The sequence below is a fragment of the Salvelinus alpinus genome, chromosome 7 (assembly GCF_045679555.1).
Source record: "Salvelinus alpinus chromosome 7, SLU_Salpinus.1, whole genome shotgun sequence".
Taxonomy (NCBI): domain Eukaryota; kingdom Metazoa; phylum Chordata; class Actinopteri; order Salmoniformes; family Salmonidae; genus Salvelinus; species Salvelinus alpinus.
Window position 1 is genome coordinate 87,643,134 of NC_092092.1, and position 21,310 is coordinate 87,664,443.

Consider the following 21,310-nt stretch of genomic DNA (forward strand, 5'->3'; position numbering starts at 1 on the left):
GTTTGAAGTCAGCCCCCTGAAGGATGGGCGTAGGTTTCAGTTTGAAGTCAGCCCCCTGAAGGATGGGCGTAGGTTTCAGTTTGAAGTCAGCCCCCTGAAAGATGGGCGTAGGTTTCAGTTTGAAGTCAGCCCCCTGAAGGATGGGCGCAGGTTTAGTTTGAAGTCCGCCCCCTGAAGGATGGGCGTAGGTTTCAGTTTGAAGTCAGCCCCCTGAAGGATGGGCGTAGATTTCAGATTCAAGTCAGCCCCCTGAAAGATGGGCGTAGGTTTCAGTTTGAAGTCAGCCCCCTGAAGGATGGGCGTAGGTTTCAGATTGAAGTCAGTCCCCTGAAAGATGGGCGTAGGTTTCAGTTTGAAGTCCGCCCCCTGAAGGATGGGCGTAGGTTTCAGATTGAAGTCAGCCCCCTGAAGGATGGGCGTAGGTTTCAGTTTGAAGTCAGCCCCCTGAAGGATGGGCGTAGGTTTCAGTTTGAAGTCAGCCCCCTGAAGGATGGGCACAGGTTTAGTTTGAAGTCAGCCCCCTGAAGGATGGGCGTAGGTTTCAGTTTGAAGTCAGCCCCCTGAAGGATGGGCGTAGGTTTCAGTTTGAAGTCAGCCCCCTGAAGGATGGGCGTAGGTTTAGTTTGAAGTCAGCCCCCTGAAGGATGGGCGTAGGTTTCAGATTGAAGTCAGCCCCCTGAAGGATGGGCGCAGGTTTCAGTTTGAAGTCAGCCCCCTGAAGGATGGGCGCAGGTTTCAGTTTGAAGTCAGCCCCCTGAAGGATGGGCGTAGGTTTCAGATTGAAGTCAGCCCCCTGAAGGGCGTAGGTTTCAGATTGAAGTCAGCCCCCTGAAGGATGGGCGTAGGTTTCAGTTTGAAGTCAGCCCCCTGAAGGATGGGCGTAGGTTTCAGTTTGAAGTCAGCCCCCTGAAGGATGGGCGTAGGTTTCAGTTTTGAAGTCAGCCCCCTGAAGGATGGGCGCAGGTTTCAGTTTAAAGTCAGCCCCCTGAAGGATGGGCGTAGGTTTCAGATTGAAGTCAGCCCCCTGAAGGTGTAGGATGAGTATTTGCTGTTCCAGAATCTTTTCTTGCTTTGTGAGCATTTCCCGAATTTGCGCTGACAGACATTTTAAGGGGCATTTCACTATAACACAATGAGAAGTGTAAATTGCTGCCCACCAGGAGAAGGAGGGACAGGAAAGATGTCTTTCCTATGCAATGGATGGACACATCCTCCCCACCACTCCCTGCACCAGTTGATACTGAAACATGAGTGCGGTATTGTTGCCCACCAGGAGAAGGGAGAGACAGGGAACATCTCTCTCCTCGGTGTCGGATGGACACATCCTCCCCACCTCTCCCTTGTGAGTCTGATGAATCTTTGGGTTTTCTCCTTCTGGTGTCTGCTGGGGCCAATGTCTGGCATGGTCTTGAGGAATCTGGTGGACTAAAGCAAAGAGATGAAGAAGAGGGTGGACTGGTAGATGAAGAAGAGGGTGGACTGGTAGATGAAGAAGAGGGTAGACTGGTAGATGAAGAAGAGGGTGGACTGGTAGACGAAGAAGAGGGTGGACTGGTAGACGAAGAAGAGGGTGGACTGGTAGATGAAGAAGAGGGTAGACTGGTAGATGAAGAAGAGGGTGGACTGGTAGATGAAGAAGAGGGTGGACTGGTAGATGAAGAAGAGGGTGGACTGGTAGATGAAGAAGAGGGTGGACTGGTAGATTAGGAAGAGGGTGGACTAGTAGATTAGGTAGAGGGTGGACTAGTAGATGAAGAAGAGGGTGGACTGGTAGATGAAGAAGAGGGTGGACTGGTAGATGAAGAAGAGGGTGGACTGGTAGATTAAGAAGAGGGTAGACTGGTAGATGAAGAAGAGGGTGGACTGGTAGATTAAGAAGAGGGTGGACTGGTAGATTAAAGAACGAAAAGGAAGCTAGGAAATGACAAAAGAAAGCAAGGGTCAGAGGAAAGAGACCTAGGAAAGGAAGTAAGCAAGAATAGAAGATGTTTCTGAACACATCTATGTTAATGTTGATTATTTTCCAACAGTCTAAGAAGCTGTAATAAATCAATTCCTTTAAGACATATCTTTTCAGATGCCTTATTGGAATTATGAAAAATCTATATATAATTAGTTTTTCAACAGGACAATGACCCAACACACCTCCAGGCTGTGTAAGGGCTATTTGACCAAGAAGGAGAGTGATGGAGTGCTGCATCAGATGACCTGGCCTCCACAATCAACTGACCTCAACCCAATTGAGATGTTTTGGGATGAGTTGGACCGCAGAGTAAAGGAAAAGCATCCAACAAGTGCTCAGCATATGTGGGAACTCCTTCAAGACTGTTGGAAAAGCATTCCAGGTAAAGCTTGTTGAGAGAATGCCAAGAGTGTGCAAAGCTGTCAAGGCAAAGGGTGGCTACTTTGTAGAATCTAAAATCTAAAAATTATTTTGATTTATTTAATACTTTTTTGGTTACTACATGATTCTATATGCGTTATGTAGAAAATGTGGAAAATAGTAAAAATAAAGAAAAGCACTTGACGAGTAGGTGTGTCCAAACTTTTGACTGGTACTGTATATATATATATAACAAATGTCTTATTAACAAACTATAGTTTTGTTGGTTGGTTAGGATATCTACTTTCATTTTTCCAACAATTGTTTACAGACAGATTATTTCACTTATAATTCACTGTATCACAATTCCAGTGGGTCAGAAGTTACATACACTAAGTTGACTATGCCATAAAACAGCTTGGAAAATTCCAGAAAATTATGTAATGGCTTTAGAAGCTTCTGATAGGCTAATTGACATCATTAGAGTCAATTGGAGGTGTACCTGTGGATGTATTTCAAAGGCTACCTTCAATCTCAGTGCCTCTTTGCTTGACATCATGGGAAAATCTAAAGAAATCAGCCAAGACCTTAAAAAACAAACAAATGGTAGACCTCCACAAGTCTGGTTCATCCTTGGGAGCAATTTCCAAACACCTGAAGGTACCACTTTCATCTGTACAAACAATAGTACGCAAGTATAAACACCATGGGACCACGTAGCCGTCATATCGCTCAGGAAGGAGATGCGTTCTGTCTCTATAGATAAACGCACTTTGGTGAGAAAAGTGCAAATCAATCCCAGAACAACAGCAAAGGACTTTGTGAAGATGCTGGAGGAAACAGGTACAAAAGTATCTATATCCACAGTAAAAACAAATCCTATATCGACACAACCGGAAAGGCCGCTCAGCAAGGATGAAGCCACTGCTCCAAAACCGCCATAAAAAAAGCCAGACTACGGTTTGCAACTGCACATGGGGACAAAGATTGTACTTTTTGGAGAAATGTCCTCTGGTCTGATGAAACAAAAACAGAACTGTTTGGCCATAATGACCATCGTTATGTTTGGAGGAAAAAGGGAGAGGCTTGCAAGCTGAAGAACGCCATCCCAACCGTGAAGGACGGGGGTGGCAGCATCATGTGGTGGGGGTGCTTTGCTGCAGGAGGGACTGGTGCACTTCACAAAATAGATGGCATCATGAGGACGGAAAATTATTTGGATATATTGACGCAACATCTCAAGACATCAGTCAGGAAGTTCAAGCTTGGTCGCAAATGGATCTTCCAAATGGACAATGACCCCAAGCATACTTCCAAAGTTGTGGCAAAATGGCTTAAGAAAAACAAAGTCAAGGTATTGGAGTGGTCTTCACAACGCCCTGACCTCAATCCCATAGAAAATTTGTGGGCAGAACTGAAAAAGCGTGTGCGAGCAAGGAGGCCTACAAACCTGACTCAGTTACACCAGCTCTGTCAGGAGGAATGGGCCAAAATCCACCAAACTTATTGTGGGAAGCTTGTGGAAGGCTACCCAAAACGTTGACCCAGGTTAAACAATTTAAAGGCAGTGGTACCAAATACTAATTGAGTGTAAAGTGGAACTGACCTAAAACAGTGAATTTTGACTTGGATTAAATGTCAGGAATTGTGAAAAACAGAGTTTAAATGTATTTGTATTTGTAAACATCCGACTTCCAGTATATATATATATATATACGCACGCACGCAGGGCTCCCGAGTGGCGCAGGCACTGCATCTCAGTGCTAGATGCGTCACTACAGACACTGGTTTGATTCCAGGCCGTGATTGGGAGCCCCATAGGGCAGTGCACAGTTTGCCCAGCGTCATTCGGGTTAGGGTTTTTCCAGGGTAGGCTGTCATTGTAAATATGAATTTGTTCTTAACTGACTTGCCTAGTTATATAAAAAAAAAAGTTAAATACACATATATATAAACTCAGCAAAAAAAAGAAATGTCCTCTCACTGTCAACTGTGTTTATTTTCAGCAAACTTAACATGTGTAAATATTTGTATGAACATAAGACTCCAAAAACTGAGACATAAACTGAACAAGTTCCACAGACATGTGACTAACAGAAATTAGAATAATGTGTTCCTGAACAAGGGGGGGTCAAAATCAAAAGTAACAGTCAGTATCTGGTGTGGCCACCAGCTGCATTAAGTACTGCAGTGCATCTCCTCCTCATGGACTGCACCGGATTTGCCAGTTCTTGTTGTGAGATGGTACCCCACTTTTCCAAGAAGGCACCTGCAAGTTCCCAGACATTTCTGGGGGAATGGCCATAGCCCTCACCCTCCGGTCCAACAGGTCCCAGACGTGCTCAATGGGATTGAGATCCGGGCTCTTCGCCGGCCATGGCAGAACACTGACATTCCTGTCTTGCAGGAAATCACACACAGAAAGAGCAGTATGGCTGGTATTGTCATGCTGGAGGGTCATGTCAGGATGAGCCTGCAGGAAGGGTACCACATGAGGGAGGAGGATGTCTTCCCTGTAACGCACAGCGTTGAGATTGCCTGCAATGACAACAAGCTCAGGCCGGTGATGCTGTGACACACCGCCCCAGACCATGACGGACCCTCCACCTCCAAATCGATCCCGCTCTAGAGTACAGGCCTCGGTGTAAAGCTCATTCCTTCGACAATAAACGCGAATCCGACCATCCCCCCTGGTGAGACAAAACCGCTACTCGTCAGTGAAGAGCACTTTTTGCCAGTCTTGTCTGGTCCAGCGACGGTGGGTTTGTGCCCATAGGCGACGTTGTTGCCGGTGATGTCTGGTGAGGACCTGCCTTACAACAGGCCTACAAGCCCTCAGTCCAGCCTCTCTCAGCCTATTGCGGACAGTCTGAGCACTGATGGAGGGAATGTGCGTTCCTGGTGTAACTCGGGCAGTTGTTGTTACCATCCTGTACCTGTCCCGCAGGTGTGATGTTCGGATGTACCGATCCTGTACAGGTGTTGTTACACGTGGTCTGCCACTGCGAGGACGATCAGCTGTCTGTCCCGTCTCCCTGTAGCGCTGTCTTAGGCGTCTCACAGTACTGGCCACATCTGCAGTCCTCATGCTTCCTTGCAGCCTGCCTAAGGCATGTTCACGCAGATGAGCAGGGACCCTGGGCATCTTTCTTTTGGTGTTTTTCAGAGTCAGTAGAAAGGCATCTTTACTGTCCTAAGTTTTCATAACTGTGACCTTAATTGCCTACCGTCTGTAAGCTGTTAGTGTCTTAACGACTGTTTCACAGGTGCATGTTCATTAAGTGTTAATGGTTCACTGAACAAGCATGGGAAACAGTGTTGAAACCCTTTACAATGAAGATCTGTGAAGTTATTTGGATTTTTACTAACTATCTTTGAAAGACAGGGTCCTGAAAAGGGTCCGTTTCTTTTTTTTGCTGAGTTTATAGATATTTTACAGTTCATACTGAATATGTGATGGGACGTAACAGACAGTGTGTAGAAAGAATATGTAGCATATCTGTAGAATACGTGCAATTGTGCAAGTTCTCCCACTTAAAAAGATGAGAGAGGCCTGTAATTTTCATCATAGGTACACTTCAACTATGACAGACAAAATGAGAAAAAAAAATCCAGAAAATCACATTGTAGGATTTTTAATGAATTTCTTCACCCGTGTTTGTAACTGGTCACTTGACGAAAGGACATTAAAAGCGTTTTTCCCGTCCACCTTCTGCTCTCTGCGTCTGACTCCACACCCATCACTCTCCAGACATTACACTGTCATTGCCAACAAAGGGTCCACGTGATCAAAACAGTCTTGTAGCATGGATTCCGATTGGTCAGACCAGTGTTGAATAGACCTTAGCACGTGTTACTTCCTGTTTCAGTTTCTGCCTATAGGAAGGGAGAAGCAAAATGGAGTTGTGATCTGATTTGCAGAAGGGAGGGAAGGGGAGGGCCTTTAGCCATCCTGGAAGGGAGAGTAACAATGGTCGAGAGTTTTTGAAGCACGAGTACTACAGGTGATGTGTTGACAAAACTTCGATAGCGTTTTCCCCAGATTTTCTTAATTAAAGTCCTCAGCTATAATAAATGCTGCCTCAGGATAAGCACTTTCCAGTTTGCACAAGGTCCAGTGGAGTTCCTTGAGCCAATCAGCATTCAGGGCTTGAACCACCCAGTTTATAACATTAGTTATAGCAAAGTATTGTTAAATACTAGTTTCTGATTGACTAGAAGGGGCTCTAGAATGGACATTAAAACCAGATAACGGACAGTTGGAAAAGATATCGTGACACCTGTCACGCCCTGACCTGAGATATCTCTGTTTATCTATATATTTTGGTTAGGTCAGGGTGTGACTAGGGTGGGTACGTTAGTTTTTGTATTGTCTAGGGTTTTTTGTATGTCTAGGGTGTTTGTAGGTCTAGGTGATTTGTATGTCTATGGTGGCCTGATATGGTTCCCAATCAGAGGCAGCTGTTTATTGTTGTCTCTGATTGGGGATCATATTTAGGTAGCCATTTTCCCTTTGGTGTTTGTGGGTTCTTGTTCTATGTTTAGTTTTCTGTCTGCACTATTCATATTAGCTTCACGGTTCGTTTTGTTGTTTTGTTAGTTTGTTCTGTGTTCATTCTTTTAATACATATAGAATGTACGCATACAACGCTGCGCCTTGGTCCGAGTCATACGACGAACGTGACAACACCTTGCAATCATGACACAATATACGCCTACACATGCAGACCGTACTTGCTACCAAGTTACAGAAAGATAAACCAACAACAACACAAACTGAAATTGGATACATTGTGAACGCAGGTCCAAGGAGAAAACAGTTATCTAGCATTGATTTGTTGTTGCGGAGACATTTTTTATAGGCAAAGGGTAAAGTCTACAAAACGTAGTCCACTCTGTCACAGATGTTAGTTTTGTTAACAGAACACTGTATTGAGATCACATGTTTCATCAAGGAGCATATTATCAGAATGTCAGTTTACCTTCTCCCTCTGCCAGCCACTGGGCTTCCTCTCAGCACCATATTTGGTAGTGAGAGAAAACGCCAACCGGATGCTTCACATTTATACATCTGGTGAAACATCTGGCTCATTGTTCCATCTGTGGTAATACAGCCTAATGTTAATTAACGTTAGTTATTACATAGTTATACAGTCCAACGTTCGTTATTACAAAGTTGTTATACAGTTTAACGTTAGTTATTACATAGTTGCTACTGGTACATAGACTAGAATCCAGAGTTGTTCCCCGCCTGTCTGTGTAGACAGTAACAAAAACACAGAACAGGAGAGTTCACACCCTGATACACCAATTAGCTTCCAGCCCTGTCATCTAGCTGCTCCCTCTCTGCTTCTAGCAGTCATGTTGTGAATGTGAATATGTACATGGTGAGCAGAGAAGAGGAGAAGAACGAGAGGCCATGTCAGAGTGTTGGGACAGAGCCCAGACCTTCCAGAGAGGAGAAGAACGAGAAGCCATGTCAGAGTGTTGGGACAGAGCCCAGACCTTCCAGAGAGGAGAAGAACGAGAAGCCATGTCAGAGTGTTGGGACAGAGCCCAGACCTTCCAGAGAGGAGAAGAACGAGAAGCCATGTCAGAGTGTTGGGACAGAGCCCAGACCTTCCAGAGAGGAGAAGAACGAGAAGCCATGTCAGAGTGTTGGGACAGAGCCCAGACCTTCCAGAGAGGAGAAGAACGAGAAGCCATGTCAGAGTGTTGGGACAGAACCCAGACCTTCCAGAGAGGAGAAGAACAAGAAGCCATGTCAGAGTGTTGGGACAGAACCCAGACCTTCCAGAGAGGAGAAGAACGAGAAGCCATGTCAGAGTGTTGGGACAGAACCCAGACCTTCCAGAGAGGAGAAGAACGAGAAGCCATGTCAGAGTGTTGGGACAGAGCCCAGACCTTCCAGAGAAGAGCAGCTTGGCTGCCAAGGAGGGGAATCACAGTCTGGCTCCAGTCCAATCACAAAGCCATGTCTGAGCTTAGACTAATCAGAGGAGAGCTCTTACAGTAATGCATTTCTGATTGGTCTGTTTGTGATTCATAACTGCCCTGCCTGATTCTATTACCGACACACATTTCTGATTGGTCTGTTTGTGATTCATAACTGCCCTGCCTGATTCTATTACCGACACACATTTCTGATTGGTCTGTTTGTGATTCATAACTGCCCTGCCTGATTCTATTACCGACACACATTTCTGATTGGTCTGTTTGTGATTCATAACTGCCCTGCCTGATTCTATTACCGACACACATTTCTGATTGGTCTGTTTGTGATTCATAACTGCCCTGCCTGATTCTATTACCGACACACATTTCTGATTGGTCTGTTTGTGATTCATAACTGCCCTGCCTGATTCTATTACCGACACACATTTCTGATTGGTCTGTTTGTGATTCATAACTGCCCTGCCTGATTCTATTACCGACACACATTTCTAGAATGGGGAATTATTCAGAAAGACATTTAACCTTTATTTAACTAGGCAAGTCAGTTAAGAACAAATTCTTATTTACAAAGACGGCCTAGATTAACACCGTTCTGTTTAGCCTCTTGGCTAGATATTTAACTGAGGTCCTCTGTAACTCAGTTGGCATGGCATATAGCGTGTAACACTAGGATTGTGGGTTTGATTCCAGGGCCCACTCATACGTAAAATGTACGCAGCATGATTGTGAGTGACTTTGGAGAAAAGTGTCTGCTAATGTACAGTGGGGTCCTAATGTACAGTGGGGTCCTAATGTACAGTGGGGTCCTAATGTACAGTGGGGTCCTAATGTACAGTGGGGTCCTAATGTACAGTGGGGTCCTAATGTACATGTACAGTGGGGTCCTAATGTACAGTGGGGTCCTAATGTACATGTACAGTGGGGTCCTAATGTACAGTGGGCTCCACTCTTGATAAAGATGAGCAATAATGACTGTATCAATAAACAATGCAAATACTGAGCTATATTGTATATAAAAAAAAGAAGGTAAATTAAACATTTTACTAAAACAAGGAAGAGATTTTGTTTATATTTTTTTCCTAAAAAAGTTATGGGTCATTAATATTGACACCCCCAGTAGAGTATGTTTCATCATTAATGTGGATGCTACCATGGTTACGAGTAGTGTATGTTTCATCATTCATGTGGATGCTACCATGGTTACGAGTAGTGTATGTTTCATCATTCATGTGGATGCTACCATGGTTACGAGTAGTGTATGTTTCATCATTCATGTGGATGCGACCATGGTTACGAGTAGAGTATGTTTCATCATTCATGTGGATGCTACCATGGTTACGAGTAGAGTATGTCTCATCATTCATGTGGATTCTACCATGGTTACGAGTAGAGTATGTTTCATCATTCATGTGGATGCTACCATGGTTACGAGTAGAGTATGTTTCATCATTCATGTGGATGCTACCATGGTTACGAGTAGAGTATGTTTCATCATTCATGTGGATGCTACCATGGTTACGAGTAGTGTATGTTTCATCATTCATGTGGATGCTACCATGGTTACGAGTAGCGTATGTTTCATCATTCATGTGGATGCTACCATGGTTACGAGTAGCGTATGTTTCATCATTAATGTGGATGCTACCATGGTTACGAGTAGTGTATGTTTCATCATTCATGTGGATGCTACCATGGTTACGAGTAGCGTATGTTTCATCATTAATGTGGATGCTACCATGGTTACGAGTAGTGTATGTTTCATCATTCATGTGGATTCTACCATGGTTACGAGTAGAGTATGTTTCATCATTCATGTGGATTCTACCATGGTTACGAGTAGTGTATGTTTCATCATTCATGTGGATGCTACCATGGTTACGAGTAGTGTATGTTTCATCATTCATGTGGATGCGACCATGGTTACGAGTAGAGTATGTTTCATCATTCATGTGGATTCTACCATGGTTACGAGTAGAGTATGTTTCATCATTCATGTGGATGCTACCATGGTTACGAGTAGAGTATGTTTCATCATTCATGTGGATGCTACCATGGTTACGAGTAGAGTATGTTTCATCATTCATGTGGATGCTACCATGGTTACGAGTAGTGTATGTTTCATCATTCATGTGGATGCTACCATGGTTACGAGTAGCGTATGTTTCATCATTCATGTGGATGCTACCATGGTTACGAGTAGCGTATGTTTCATCATTAATGTGGATGCTACCATGGTTACGAGTAGTGTATGTTTCATCATTCATGTGGATGCTACCATGGTTACGAGTAGCGTATGTTTCATCATTAATGTGGATGCTACCATGGTTACGAGTAGTGTATGTTTCATCATTCATGTGGATGCTACCATGGTTACGAGTAGCGTATGTTTCATCATTCATGTGGATTCTACCATGGTTACGAGTAGTGTATGTTTCATCATTCATGTGGATTCTACCATGGTTACGAGTAGAGTATGTTTCATCATTCATGTGGATGCTACCATGGTTACGAGTAGAGTATGTTTCATCATTAATGTGGATGCTACCATGGTTACGAGTAGAGTATGTTTCATCATTCATGTGGATGCTACCATGGTTACGAGTAGAGTATGTTTCATCATTCATGTGGATGCTACAATGGTTACGAGTAGAGTATGTTTCATCATTCATGTGGATGCTACCATTGTTACGAGTAGAGTATGTTTCATCATTCATGTGGATGCTACCATGGTTACGAGTAGCGTATGTTTCATCATTAATGTGGATGCTACCATGGTTACGAGTAGTGTATGTTTCATCATTCATGTGGATGCTACCATGGTTACGAGTAGTGTATGTTTCATCATTAATGTGGATGCTACCATGGTTACGAGTAATGTATGTTTCATCATTCATGTGGATGCTACCATGGTTACGAGTAGCGTATGTTTCATCATTCATGTGGATGCTACCATGGTTACGAGTAGCGTATGTTTCATCATTAATGTGGATGCTACCATGGTTACGAGTAGTGTATGTTTCATCATTCATGTGGATGCTACCATGGTTACGAGTAGCGTATGTTTCATCATTAATGTGGATGCTACCATGGTTACGAGTAGTGTATGTTTCATCATTCATGTGGATGCTACCATGGTTACGAGTAGCGTATGTTTCATCATTAATGTGGATGCTACCATGGTTACGAGTAGTGTATGTTTCATCATTCATGTGGATGCTACCATGGTTACGAGAGTGTATGTTTCATCATTCATGTGGATTCTACCATGGTTACGAGTAGCGTATGTTTCATCATTCATGTGGATGCTACCATGGTTACGAGTAGCGTATGTTTCATCATTAATGTGGATGCTACCATGGTTACGAGTAGTGTATGTTTCATCATTAATGTGGATGCTACCATGGTTACGCGTAGTGTATGTTTCATCATTCATGTGGATGCTACCATGGTTACGAGTAGCGTATGTTTCATCATTAATGTGGATGCTACCATGGTTACGAGTAGTGTATGTTTCATCATTCATGTGGATGCTACCATGGTTACGAGAGTGTATGTTTCATCATTCATGTGGATTCTACCATGGTTACGAGTAGCGTATGTTTCATCATTAATGTGGATGCTACCATGGTTACGAGTAGTGTATGTTTCATCATTCATGTGGATGCTACCATGGTTACGAGTAGTGTATGTTTCATCATTCATGTGGATGCTACCATGGTTACGAGTAGCGTATGTTTCATCATTCATGTGGATGCTACCATGGTTACGAGTAGAGTATGTTTCATCATTCATGTGGATGCTACCATGGTTACGAGTAGCGTATGTTTCATCATTCATGTGGATGCTACCATGGTTACGAGTAGCGTATGTTTCATCATTCATGTGGATGCTACCATGGTTACGAGTAGTGTATGTTTCATCATTCATGTGGATGCTACCATGGTTACGAGTAGTGTATGTTTCATCATTCATGTGGATTCTACCATGGTTACGAGTAGTGTATGTTTCATCATTCATGTGGATGCTACCATGGTTACGAGTAGAGTATGTTTCATCATTCATGTGGATGCTACCATGGTTACGAGTAGAGTATGTTTCATCATTAATGTGGATGCTACCATGGTTACGAGTAGTGTATGTTTCATCATTCATGTGGATGCTACCATGGTTACGAGTAGCGTATGTTTCATCATTAATGTGGATGCTACCATGGTTACGAGTAGCGTATGTTTCATCATTCATGTGGATGCTACCATGGTTACGAGTAGCGTATGTTTCATCATTAATGTGGATTCTACCATGGTTACGAGTAGTGTATGTTTCATCATTCATGTGGATGCTACCATGGTTACGAGTAGTGTATGTTTCATCATTCATGTGGATGCTACCATGGTTACGAGTAGCGTATGTTTCATCATTCATGTGGATGCTACCATGGTTACGAGTAGTGTATGTTTCATCATTAATGTGGATTCTACCATGGTTACGAGTAGCGTATGTTTCATCATTAATGTGGATGCTACCATGGTTACGAGTAGCGTATGTTTCATCATTAATGTGGATGCTACCATGGTTACGAGTAGCGTATGTTTCATCATTCATGTGGATGCTACCATGGTTACGAGTAGCGTATGTTTCATCATTCATGTGGATGCTACCATGGTTACGAGTAGCGTATGTTTCATCATTAATGTGGATGCTACCATGGTTACGAGTAGCGTATGTTTCATCATTCATGTGGATGCTACCATGGTTACGAGTAGCGTATGTTTCATCATTAATGTGGATTCTACCATGGTTACGAGTAGTGTATGTTTCATCATTCATGTGGATGCTACCATGGTTACGAGTAGTGTATGTTTCATCATTCATGTGGATGCTACCATGGTTACGAGTAGCGTATGTTTCATCATTCATGTGGATGCTACCATGGTTACGAGTAGTGTATGTTTCATCATTAATGTGGATTCTACCATGGTTATGAGTAGAGTATGTTTCATCATTCATGTGGATGCTACCATGGTTACGAGTAGAGTATGTTTCATCATTCATGTGGATGCTACCATGGTTACGAGTACATTTACATTATATTTAAGTCATTTAGCAGACGCTCTTATCCAGAGCGACTTACAAATTGGAAAGTTCATACATATTCATCCTGGTCCCCCCGTGGGGAATGAACCCACAACCCTGGCGTTGCAAGCGCCATGCTCTACCAACTGAGCCACACGGGACCGAGTAGTGTATGTTTCATCATTCATGTGGATTCTACCATGGTTACGAGTAGTGTATGTTTCATCATTCATGTGGATGCTACCATGGTTACGAGTAGTGTATGTTTCATCATTCATGTGGATGCTACCATGGTTACGAGTAGAGTATGTTTCATCATTCATGTGGATGCTACCATGGTTACGAGTAGAGTATGTTTCATCATTCATGTGGATGCTACCATGGTTACGAGTAGTGTATGTTTCATCATTCATGTGGATTCTACCATGGTTACGAGTAGAGTATGTTTCATCATTCATGTGGATGCTACCATGGTTACGAGTAGTGTATGTTTCATCATTCATGTGGATGCTACCATGGTTACGAGTAGCGTATGTTTCATCATTAATGTGGATGCTACCATGGTTACGAGTAGCGTATGTTTCATCATTCATGTGGATGCTACCATGGTTACGAGTAGCGTATGTTTCATCATTAATGTGGATTCTACCATGGTTACGAGTAGTGTATGTTTCATCATTCATGTGGATGCTACCATGGTTACGAGTAGTGTATGTTTCATCATTCATGTGGATGCTACCATGGTTACGAGTAGCGTATGTTTCATCATTCATGTGGATGCTACCATGGTTACGAGTAGTGTATGTTTCATCATTAATGTGGATTCTACCATGGTTATGAGTAGAGTATGTTTCATCATTCATGTGGATGCTACCATGGTTACGAGTAGAGTATGTTTCATCATTCATGTGGATGCTACCATGGTTACGAGTACATTTACATTATATTTAAGTCATTTAGCAGACGCTCTTATCCAGAGCGACTTACAAATTGGAAAGTTCATACATATTCATCCTGGTCCCCCCGTGGGGAATGAACCCACAACCCTGGCGTTGCAAGCGCCATGCTCTACCAACTGAGCCACACGGGACCGAGTAGTGTATGTTTCATCATTCATGTGGATTCTACCATGGTTACGAGTAGTGTATGTTTCATCATTCATGTGGATGCTACCATGGTTACGAGTAGTGTATGTTTCATCATTCATGTGGATGCTACCATGGTTACGAGTAGAGTATGTTTCATCATTCATGTGGATGCTACCATGGTTACGAGTAGAGTATGTTTCATCATTCATGTGGATGCTACCATGGTTACGAGTAGTGTATGTTTCATCATTCATGTGGATTCTACCATGGTTACGAGTAGAGTATGTTTCATCATTCATGTGGATGCTACCATGGTTACGAGTAGTGTATGTTTCATCATTCATGTGGATGCTACCATGGTTACGAGTAGTGTATGTTTCATCATTAATGTGGATTCTACCATGGTTACGAGTAGAGTATGTTTCATCATTCATGTGGATGCTACCATGGTTACGAGTAGAGTATGCTTCATCATTCATGTGGATGCTACCATGGTTACGAGTAGCGTATGTTTCATCATTAATGTGGATGCTACCATGGTTACGAGTAGTGTATGTTTCATCATTCATGTGGATGCTACCATGGTTACGAGTAGTGTATGTTTCATCATTCATGTGGATTCTACCATGGTTACGAGTAGTGTATGTTTCATCATTCATGTGGATGCTACCATGGTTACGAGTAGTGTATGCTTCATCATTAATGTGGATGCTACCATGGTTACGAGTAGTGTATGTTTCATCATTAAATGTGGATGCTACCATGGTTACGAGTAGTGTATGTTTCATCATTCATGTGGATTCTACCATGGTTACGAGTAGTGTATGTTTCATCATTCATGTCGATTCTACCATGGTTACGAGTAGTGTATGTTTCATCATTCATGTGGATTCTACCATGACTACGAATAATTCTGAATGAATCGTGAATAATGATGAATGATGAATGAGAAAGTTACAAAGGGTCAAAGTTCATAACCGCAAGACATGCTAACCTCCCCTGTTTGTGGTCACTACTGCTGGTCTTTATCAACGGTGTCAATAACTTCAGACCCCACTGTCTGTGTATATACATTGAGTGTACAAAACATTAGGAACACTTGGTTTTTCCATGATCAGGTGAGTCCAGGTGAAAACTATGATCTCTTAGTGATACCACTGGTTAAATCCACTTCAATCAGTGTAGATGAAGGTGAGGAGACCTGTTAAAGACGTATATCAAAGCCTTGAGAGACTGATTGTGTGTGTGTGCCATTCAGAGGTGAATGGGCAAGACAAAAGATTTAAGTGCCTTTGAACAGGGTATGGTAGTAGATGCCAGGCGCACCGGTTTGTGTCAAGAACTGCAACGCTGCTGGGTTTTTCATGCTCACTAGTTTCCTGTGTGTATCAAGAATAGTCTACCACTCAGCCTGGTTCTCTCTCTCTACAGGGCAGAGTCAGCCTGGTTCTCTCTATACAGGGCAGAGTCAGCCTGGTTCTCTCTATACAGGGCAGAGTCAGCCTGGTTCTCTCTATACAGGGCAGAGTCAGCCTGGTTCTCTCTCTACAGGGCAGAGTCAGCCTGGTTCTCTCTATACAGGGCAGAGTCAGCCTGGTTCTCTCTATACAGGGCAGAGTCAGCCTGGTTCTCTCTCTACAGGGCAGAGTCAGCCTGGTTCTCTCTATACAGGGCAGAGTCAGCCTGGTTCTCTCTCTATACAGGGCAGAGTCAGCCTGGTTCTCTCTCTACAGGGCAGAGTCAGCCTGGTTCTCTCTCTATACAGGGCAGAGTCAGCCTGGTTCAATCTATACAGGGCAGAGTCAGCCTGGTTCTCTCTCTACAGGGCAGAGTCAGCCTGGTTCTCTCTCTCTCTACAGGGCAGAGTCAGCCTGGTTCAATCTATACAGGGCAGAGTCAGCCTGGTTCTCTCTCTACAGGGCAGAGTCAGCCTGGTTCTCTCTCTCTCTACAGGGCAGAGTCAGCCTGGTTCAATCTATACAGGGCAGAGTCAGCCTGGTTCTCTCTCTACAGGGCAGAGTCAGCCTGGTTCTCTCTATACAGGGCAGAGTCAGCCTGGTTCTCTCTCTACAGGGCAGAGTCAGCCTGGTTCTCTCTCTATACAGGGCAGAATCAGCCTGGTTCTCTCTCTCTACAGGGCAGAGTCAGCCTGGTTCTCTCTCTCTACAGGGCAGAGTCAGCCTGGTTCTCTCTCTCTCTACAGGGCAGGATCAGGCTGGTTCTCTCTCTCTCTACAGGGCAGAATCAGCCTGGTTCTCTCTCTCTCTACAGGGCAGAATCAGCCTGGTTCTCCCTCTATACAGGGCAGAATCAGCCTGGTTCTCTCTCTACAGGGCAGAGTCAGCCTGGTTCTCTCTATACAGGGCAGAGTCAGCCTGGTTATCTCTCTCTACAGGGCAGAGTCAGCCTGGTTCTCTCTCTACAGGGCAGAGTCAGCCTGGTTCTCTCTATACAGGGCAGAGTCAGCCTGGTTCTCTCTCTCTACAGGGCAGAGTCAGCCTGGTTATCTCTCTCTACAGGGCAGAGTCAGCCTGGTTCTCTCTCTCTACAGGGCAGAATCAGCCTGGTTCTCTCTCTACAGTGCAGAGTCAGCCTGGTTCTCTCTCTACAGGGAAGAGTCAGCCTGGTTCTCTCTATACAGTGAAGAGTCAGCCTGGTTCTCTCTCTACAAGGTAGAGTCAGCCTGGTTCTCTCTCTATACAGGGCAGAATCAGCCTGGTTCTCTCTATACAGGGCAGAGTCAGCCTGGTTCTCTCTCTACAGGGCAGAATCAGCCTGGTTCTCTCTCTCTACAGGGCAGATTCAGGCTGGTTCTCTCTCTCTACAGGGCAGAGTCAGCCTGGTTCTCTCTCTCTCTACAGGGCAGAGTCAGGCTGGTTCTCTCTCTATACAGGGCAGAGTCAGCCTGGTTCTCTCTCTCTACAGGGCAGAGTCAGCCTGGTTCTCTCTCTCTACAGGGCAGAGTCAGCCTGGTTCTCTCTCTACAAGGTAGAGTCAGCCTGGTTCTCTCTCTACAAGGTAGAGTCAGCCTGGTTCTCTCTCTATACAGGGCAGAGTCAGCCTGGTTCTCTCTCTACAGGGCAGAGTCAGCCTGGTTCTCTCTCTACAGGGCAGAGTCAGCCTGGTTCTCTCTCTACAGGGCAGAGTCAGCCTGGTTCTCTCTATACAGGGCAGAGTCAGCCTGGTTCTCTCTCTACAGGGCAGAGTCAGCCTGGTTCTCTCTCTCTACAGGGCAGAGTCAGCCTGGTTCTCTCTCTACAGGGCAGAGTCAGCCTGGTTCTCTCTCTACAGGGCAGAGTCAGCCTGGTTCTCTCTCTACAAGGTAGAGTCAGCCTGGTTCTCTCTCTATACAGGGCAGAGTCAGCCTGGTTCTCTCTCTACAGGGCAGAGTCAGCCTGGTTCTCTCTCTACAGGGCAGAGTCAGCCTGGTTCTCTCTCTACAGGGCAGAGTCAGCCTGGTTCTCTCTCTACAGGGCAGAGTCAGCCTGGTTCTCTCTCTCTACAGGGCAGAGTCAGCCTGGTTCTCTCTCTACAGGGCAGAGTCAGCCTGGTTCTCTCTCTACAGGGCAGAGTCAGCCTGGTTCTCTCTCTACAAGGTAGAGTCAGCCTGGTTCTCTCTCTACAGGGCAGAGTCAGCCTGGTTCTCTCTCTACAAGGTAGAGTCAGCCTGGTTCTCTCTCTACAAGACAGAGTCAACCTGGTTCTCTCTCTACAGGGCAGAGTCAGCCTGGTTCAGTCCCTCAGGGCTGCTGTGGTTCTCTCTCTCTCTCTCTCCCGGTGGCCATGAAAAGTAATCAGTCTTATAGCCCAGAGTGCCCATCTCTCTCCTCCGCTCCTCTCATCTCCCCGGACTCTACCACTCTTTAATTACAGCACTCAGCAGCACAGAGGAGAAGCACTGAACAGGCTGATACGGTAGAGTTACACTACACAGCATAGATCTAGTAGGATACGGTAGAGTTATACTACACAGCATATACAGTGGGGAGAACAAGTATTTGATACACTGCCGATTTTGCAGGTTTTCCTACTTACAAAGCATGTAGAGGTCTGTCATTTTTATCATAGGTACACTTCAACTGTGAGAGACGGAATCTAAAACAAAAATCCAGAAAATCACATTGTATGATTTTTAAGTAATTAATTTGCATTTTATTGCATGACATAAGTATTTGATCACCTACCAACCAGTAAGAATTCCGGCTCTCACAGACCTGTTAGTTTTTCTTTAAGAAGCCCTCCTGTTCTCCACTCATTACCTGTATTAACTGCACCTGTTTGAACTCGTTACCTGTATAAAAGACACCTGTCCACACACTCAATCAAACAGACTCCAACCTCTCCACAATGGCCAAGACCAGAGAGCTGTGTAAGGACATCAGGGATAAATTGTAGACCTGTACAAGGCTGGGCTGGGCTACAGGACAATAGCCAAGCAGCTTGGTGAGAAGGCAACAACTGTTGGCACAATTATTAGAAAATGGAAGAAGTTCAAGATGACGGTCAATCACCCTCGGTCTGGGGCTCCATGCAAGATCTCACCTCGTGGGGCATCAATGATCATGAGGAATGTGAGGGATCAGCCCAGAACTACACGGCAGGACCTGGTCAATGACCTGAAGAGAGCTGGGACCACAGTCTCAAAGAAAACCATTAGTAACACACTACGCCGTCATGGATTAAAATCCTGCAGCGCACGCAAGGTCCCCCTGCTCAAGCCAGCGCATGTCCAGGCCCGTCTGAAGTTTGCCAATGACCATCTGGATGATCCAGAGGAGGAATGGGAGAAGGTCATGTGGTCTGATGAGACAAAAATAGAGCTTTTTGCTCTAAACTCCACTCGCCGTGTTTGGAGGAATAGAAGGATGAGTACAACCCCAAGAACACCATCCCAACCGTGAAGCATGGAGGTGGAAACATCATTCTTTGGGGATGCTTTTCTGCAAAGGGGACAGGACGACTGCACCGTATTGAGGGGAGGATGGATGGGGCCATGTATCGCGAGATCTTGACCAACAACCTCCTTCCCTCAGTAAGAGCATTGAAGATGGGTCGTGGCTGGGTCTTCCAGCATGACAACGACCCGAAACACACAGCCAGGGCAACTAAGGAGTGGCTCCGTAAGAAGCATCTCAAGGTCCTGGAGTGGCCTAGCCAGTCTCCAGACCTGAACCCAATAGAAAATCTTTGGAGGGAGCCGAAAGTCCGTATTGCCCAGCGACAGCCCCGAAACCTGAAGGATCTGGAGAAGGTCTGTATGGAGGAGTGGGCCAAAATCCCTGCTGCAGTGTGTGCAAACCTGGTCAAGAACTACAGGAAACGTATGATCTCTGTAATTGCAAACTAAGGTTTCTGTACCAAATATTCAGTTCTGCTTTTCTGATGTATCAAATACTTATGTCATGCAATAAAATGCAAATTAATTACTTAAAAATCATACAATGTGATTTTCTGGATTTTTGTTTTAGATTCCTTCTCTCACAGTTGAAGTGTACCTATGATAAAAATTACAGACATCTACATGCTTTGTAAGTAGGAAAACCTGCAAAATTGTCAGTGTATCAAATACTTGTTCTCCCCACTGTATCTAGTAGGATACAGTAGAGTTACACTACACAGCATAGATCTAGTAGGATACGGTAGAGTTATACTACACAGCATATATCTAGTAGGATACAGTAGAGCAGCTAGTGGCAGCGATATAGTAGAAGAGGTTACAATACAGAGATATGGTAGAAGAGGTTACAATACAGAGATATGGTAGAAGAGGTTACAATACAGAGATATAGTAGAAGAGGTTACAATACAGAGATATTGTAGAAGGGGTCACAATACAGAGATATAGTAGAAGAGGTTACAATACAGAGATATTGTAGAAGGGGTCACAATACAGAGATATAGTAGAAGAGGTTACAATACAGAGATATTGTAGAAGGGGTCACAATACAGAGATATGGTAGAAGAGGTTACAATACAGAGATATAGTAGAAGAGGTTACAATACAGAGATATTATAGAAGAGGTTACAATGCAGAGATATTATAGAAGAGGTTACAATGCAGAGATATAGTAGAAGAGGTTACAATACAGATATATTATAGAAGTGTTACAATACAGAGACATTATAGAAGAGGTTCCAATACAGAGATATAGTAGAAGAGGTTACAATACAGAGATATAGTAGAAGAGGTTACACTACAGATATATTATAGAAGTGTTACAATACAGAGACATTATAGAAGAGGTTCCAATACAGAGACATTACAGAAGAGGTTACAATACAGAGATATGGTAGAAGAGGTTACAATACAGAGATATGGTAGAAGAGGTTACAATACAGAGATATGGTAGAAGAGGTTACAATACAGAGATATGGTAGAAGAGGTTACGATACAGAGATATAGTAGAAGAGGTTACGATACAGAGATATAGTAGAAGAGGTTACGATACAGAGATATAGTAGAAGGGGTTCCAATACAGCTCTTCATTGGTTGCATGTTTCCTCACAACATGGTTTTGAACGTTCATTTTGGACTGATGCCAGACTGAGCATTCTACTCAATGCATCGCCAATGAGCGCTGATGAAGATTTAATCAAAATGCATTACAGTGGCTTGGGAACACAATTACATTCAAAGGGAGGATAATAATTAGTAGGAACACCCTTTTGATGTTGCCAGATTGACTTCAGATGAAGAATAACATTAACTAGCTAGCTAAGATTCAGGGGAGGCCACCAGATCTTAGCTAGCTAACGTTAGCATTGCTAGCTATTTTTGAAAAACTTTGCTAGCTGATGACAAGATTGCCACCTTGTCTGAAGTAAATTTGGTGACATGATTATGCCGGCAAAATAGTGTCCTACTAAATAT

The 21,310-nt window shown here is 44.0% G+C and overlaps 2 protein-coding genes across 2 annotated transcripts in view; one reads left to right on the top strand and one right to left on the bottom strand.

Annotated features, from left to right (window-relative positions):
* LOC139581817 (neurite extension and migration factor-like) overlaps positions 1-21,310 on the bottom strand; it is a 128,019-nt gene that overhangs the window by 88,241 nt on the left and 18,468 nt on the right.
* Positions 7,702-8,316, top strand: LOC139581960 (balbiani ring protein 1-like). Its single transcript, XM_071412147.1, has one exon. The coding sequence runs from the start codon at positions 7,702-7,704 to the stop codon at positions 8,314-8,316; it is 615 nt and encodes a 204-aa protein (XP_071268248.1).

Coding starts and splice junctions, on each gene's coding strand:
- LOC139581960 (XM_071412147.1), top strand. CDS start 7,702: ATGTACATGGTGAGCAGAGAAGAGGAGAAGAACGAGAGGCCATGTCAG.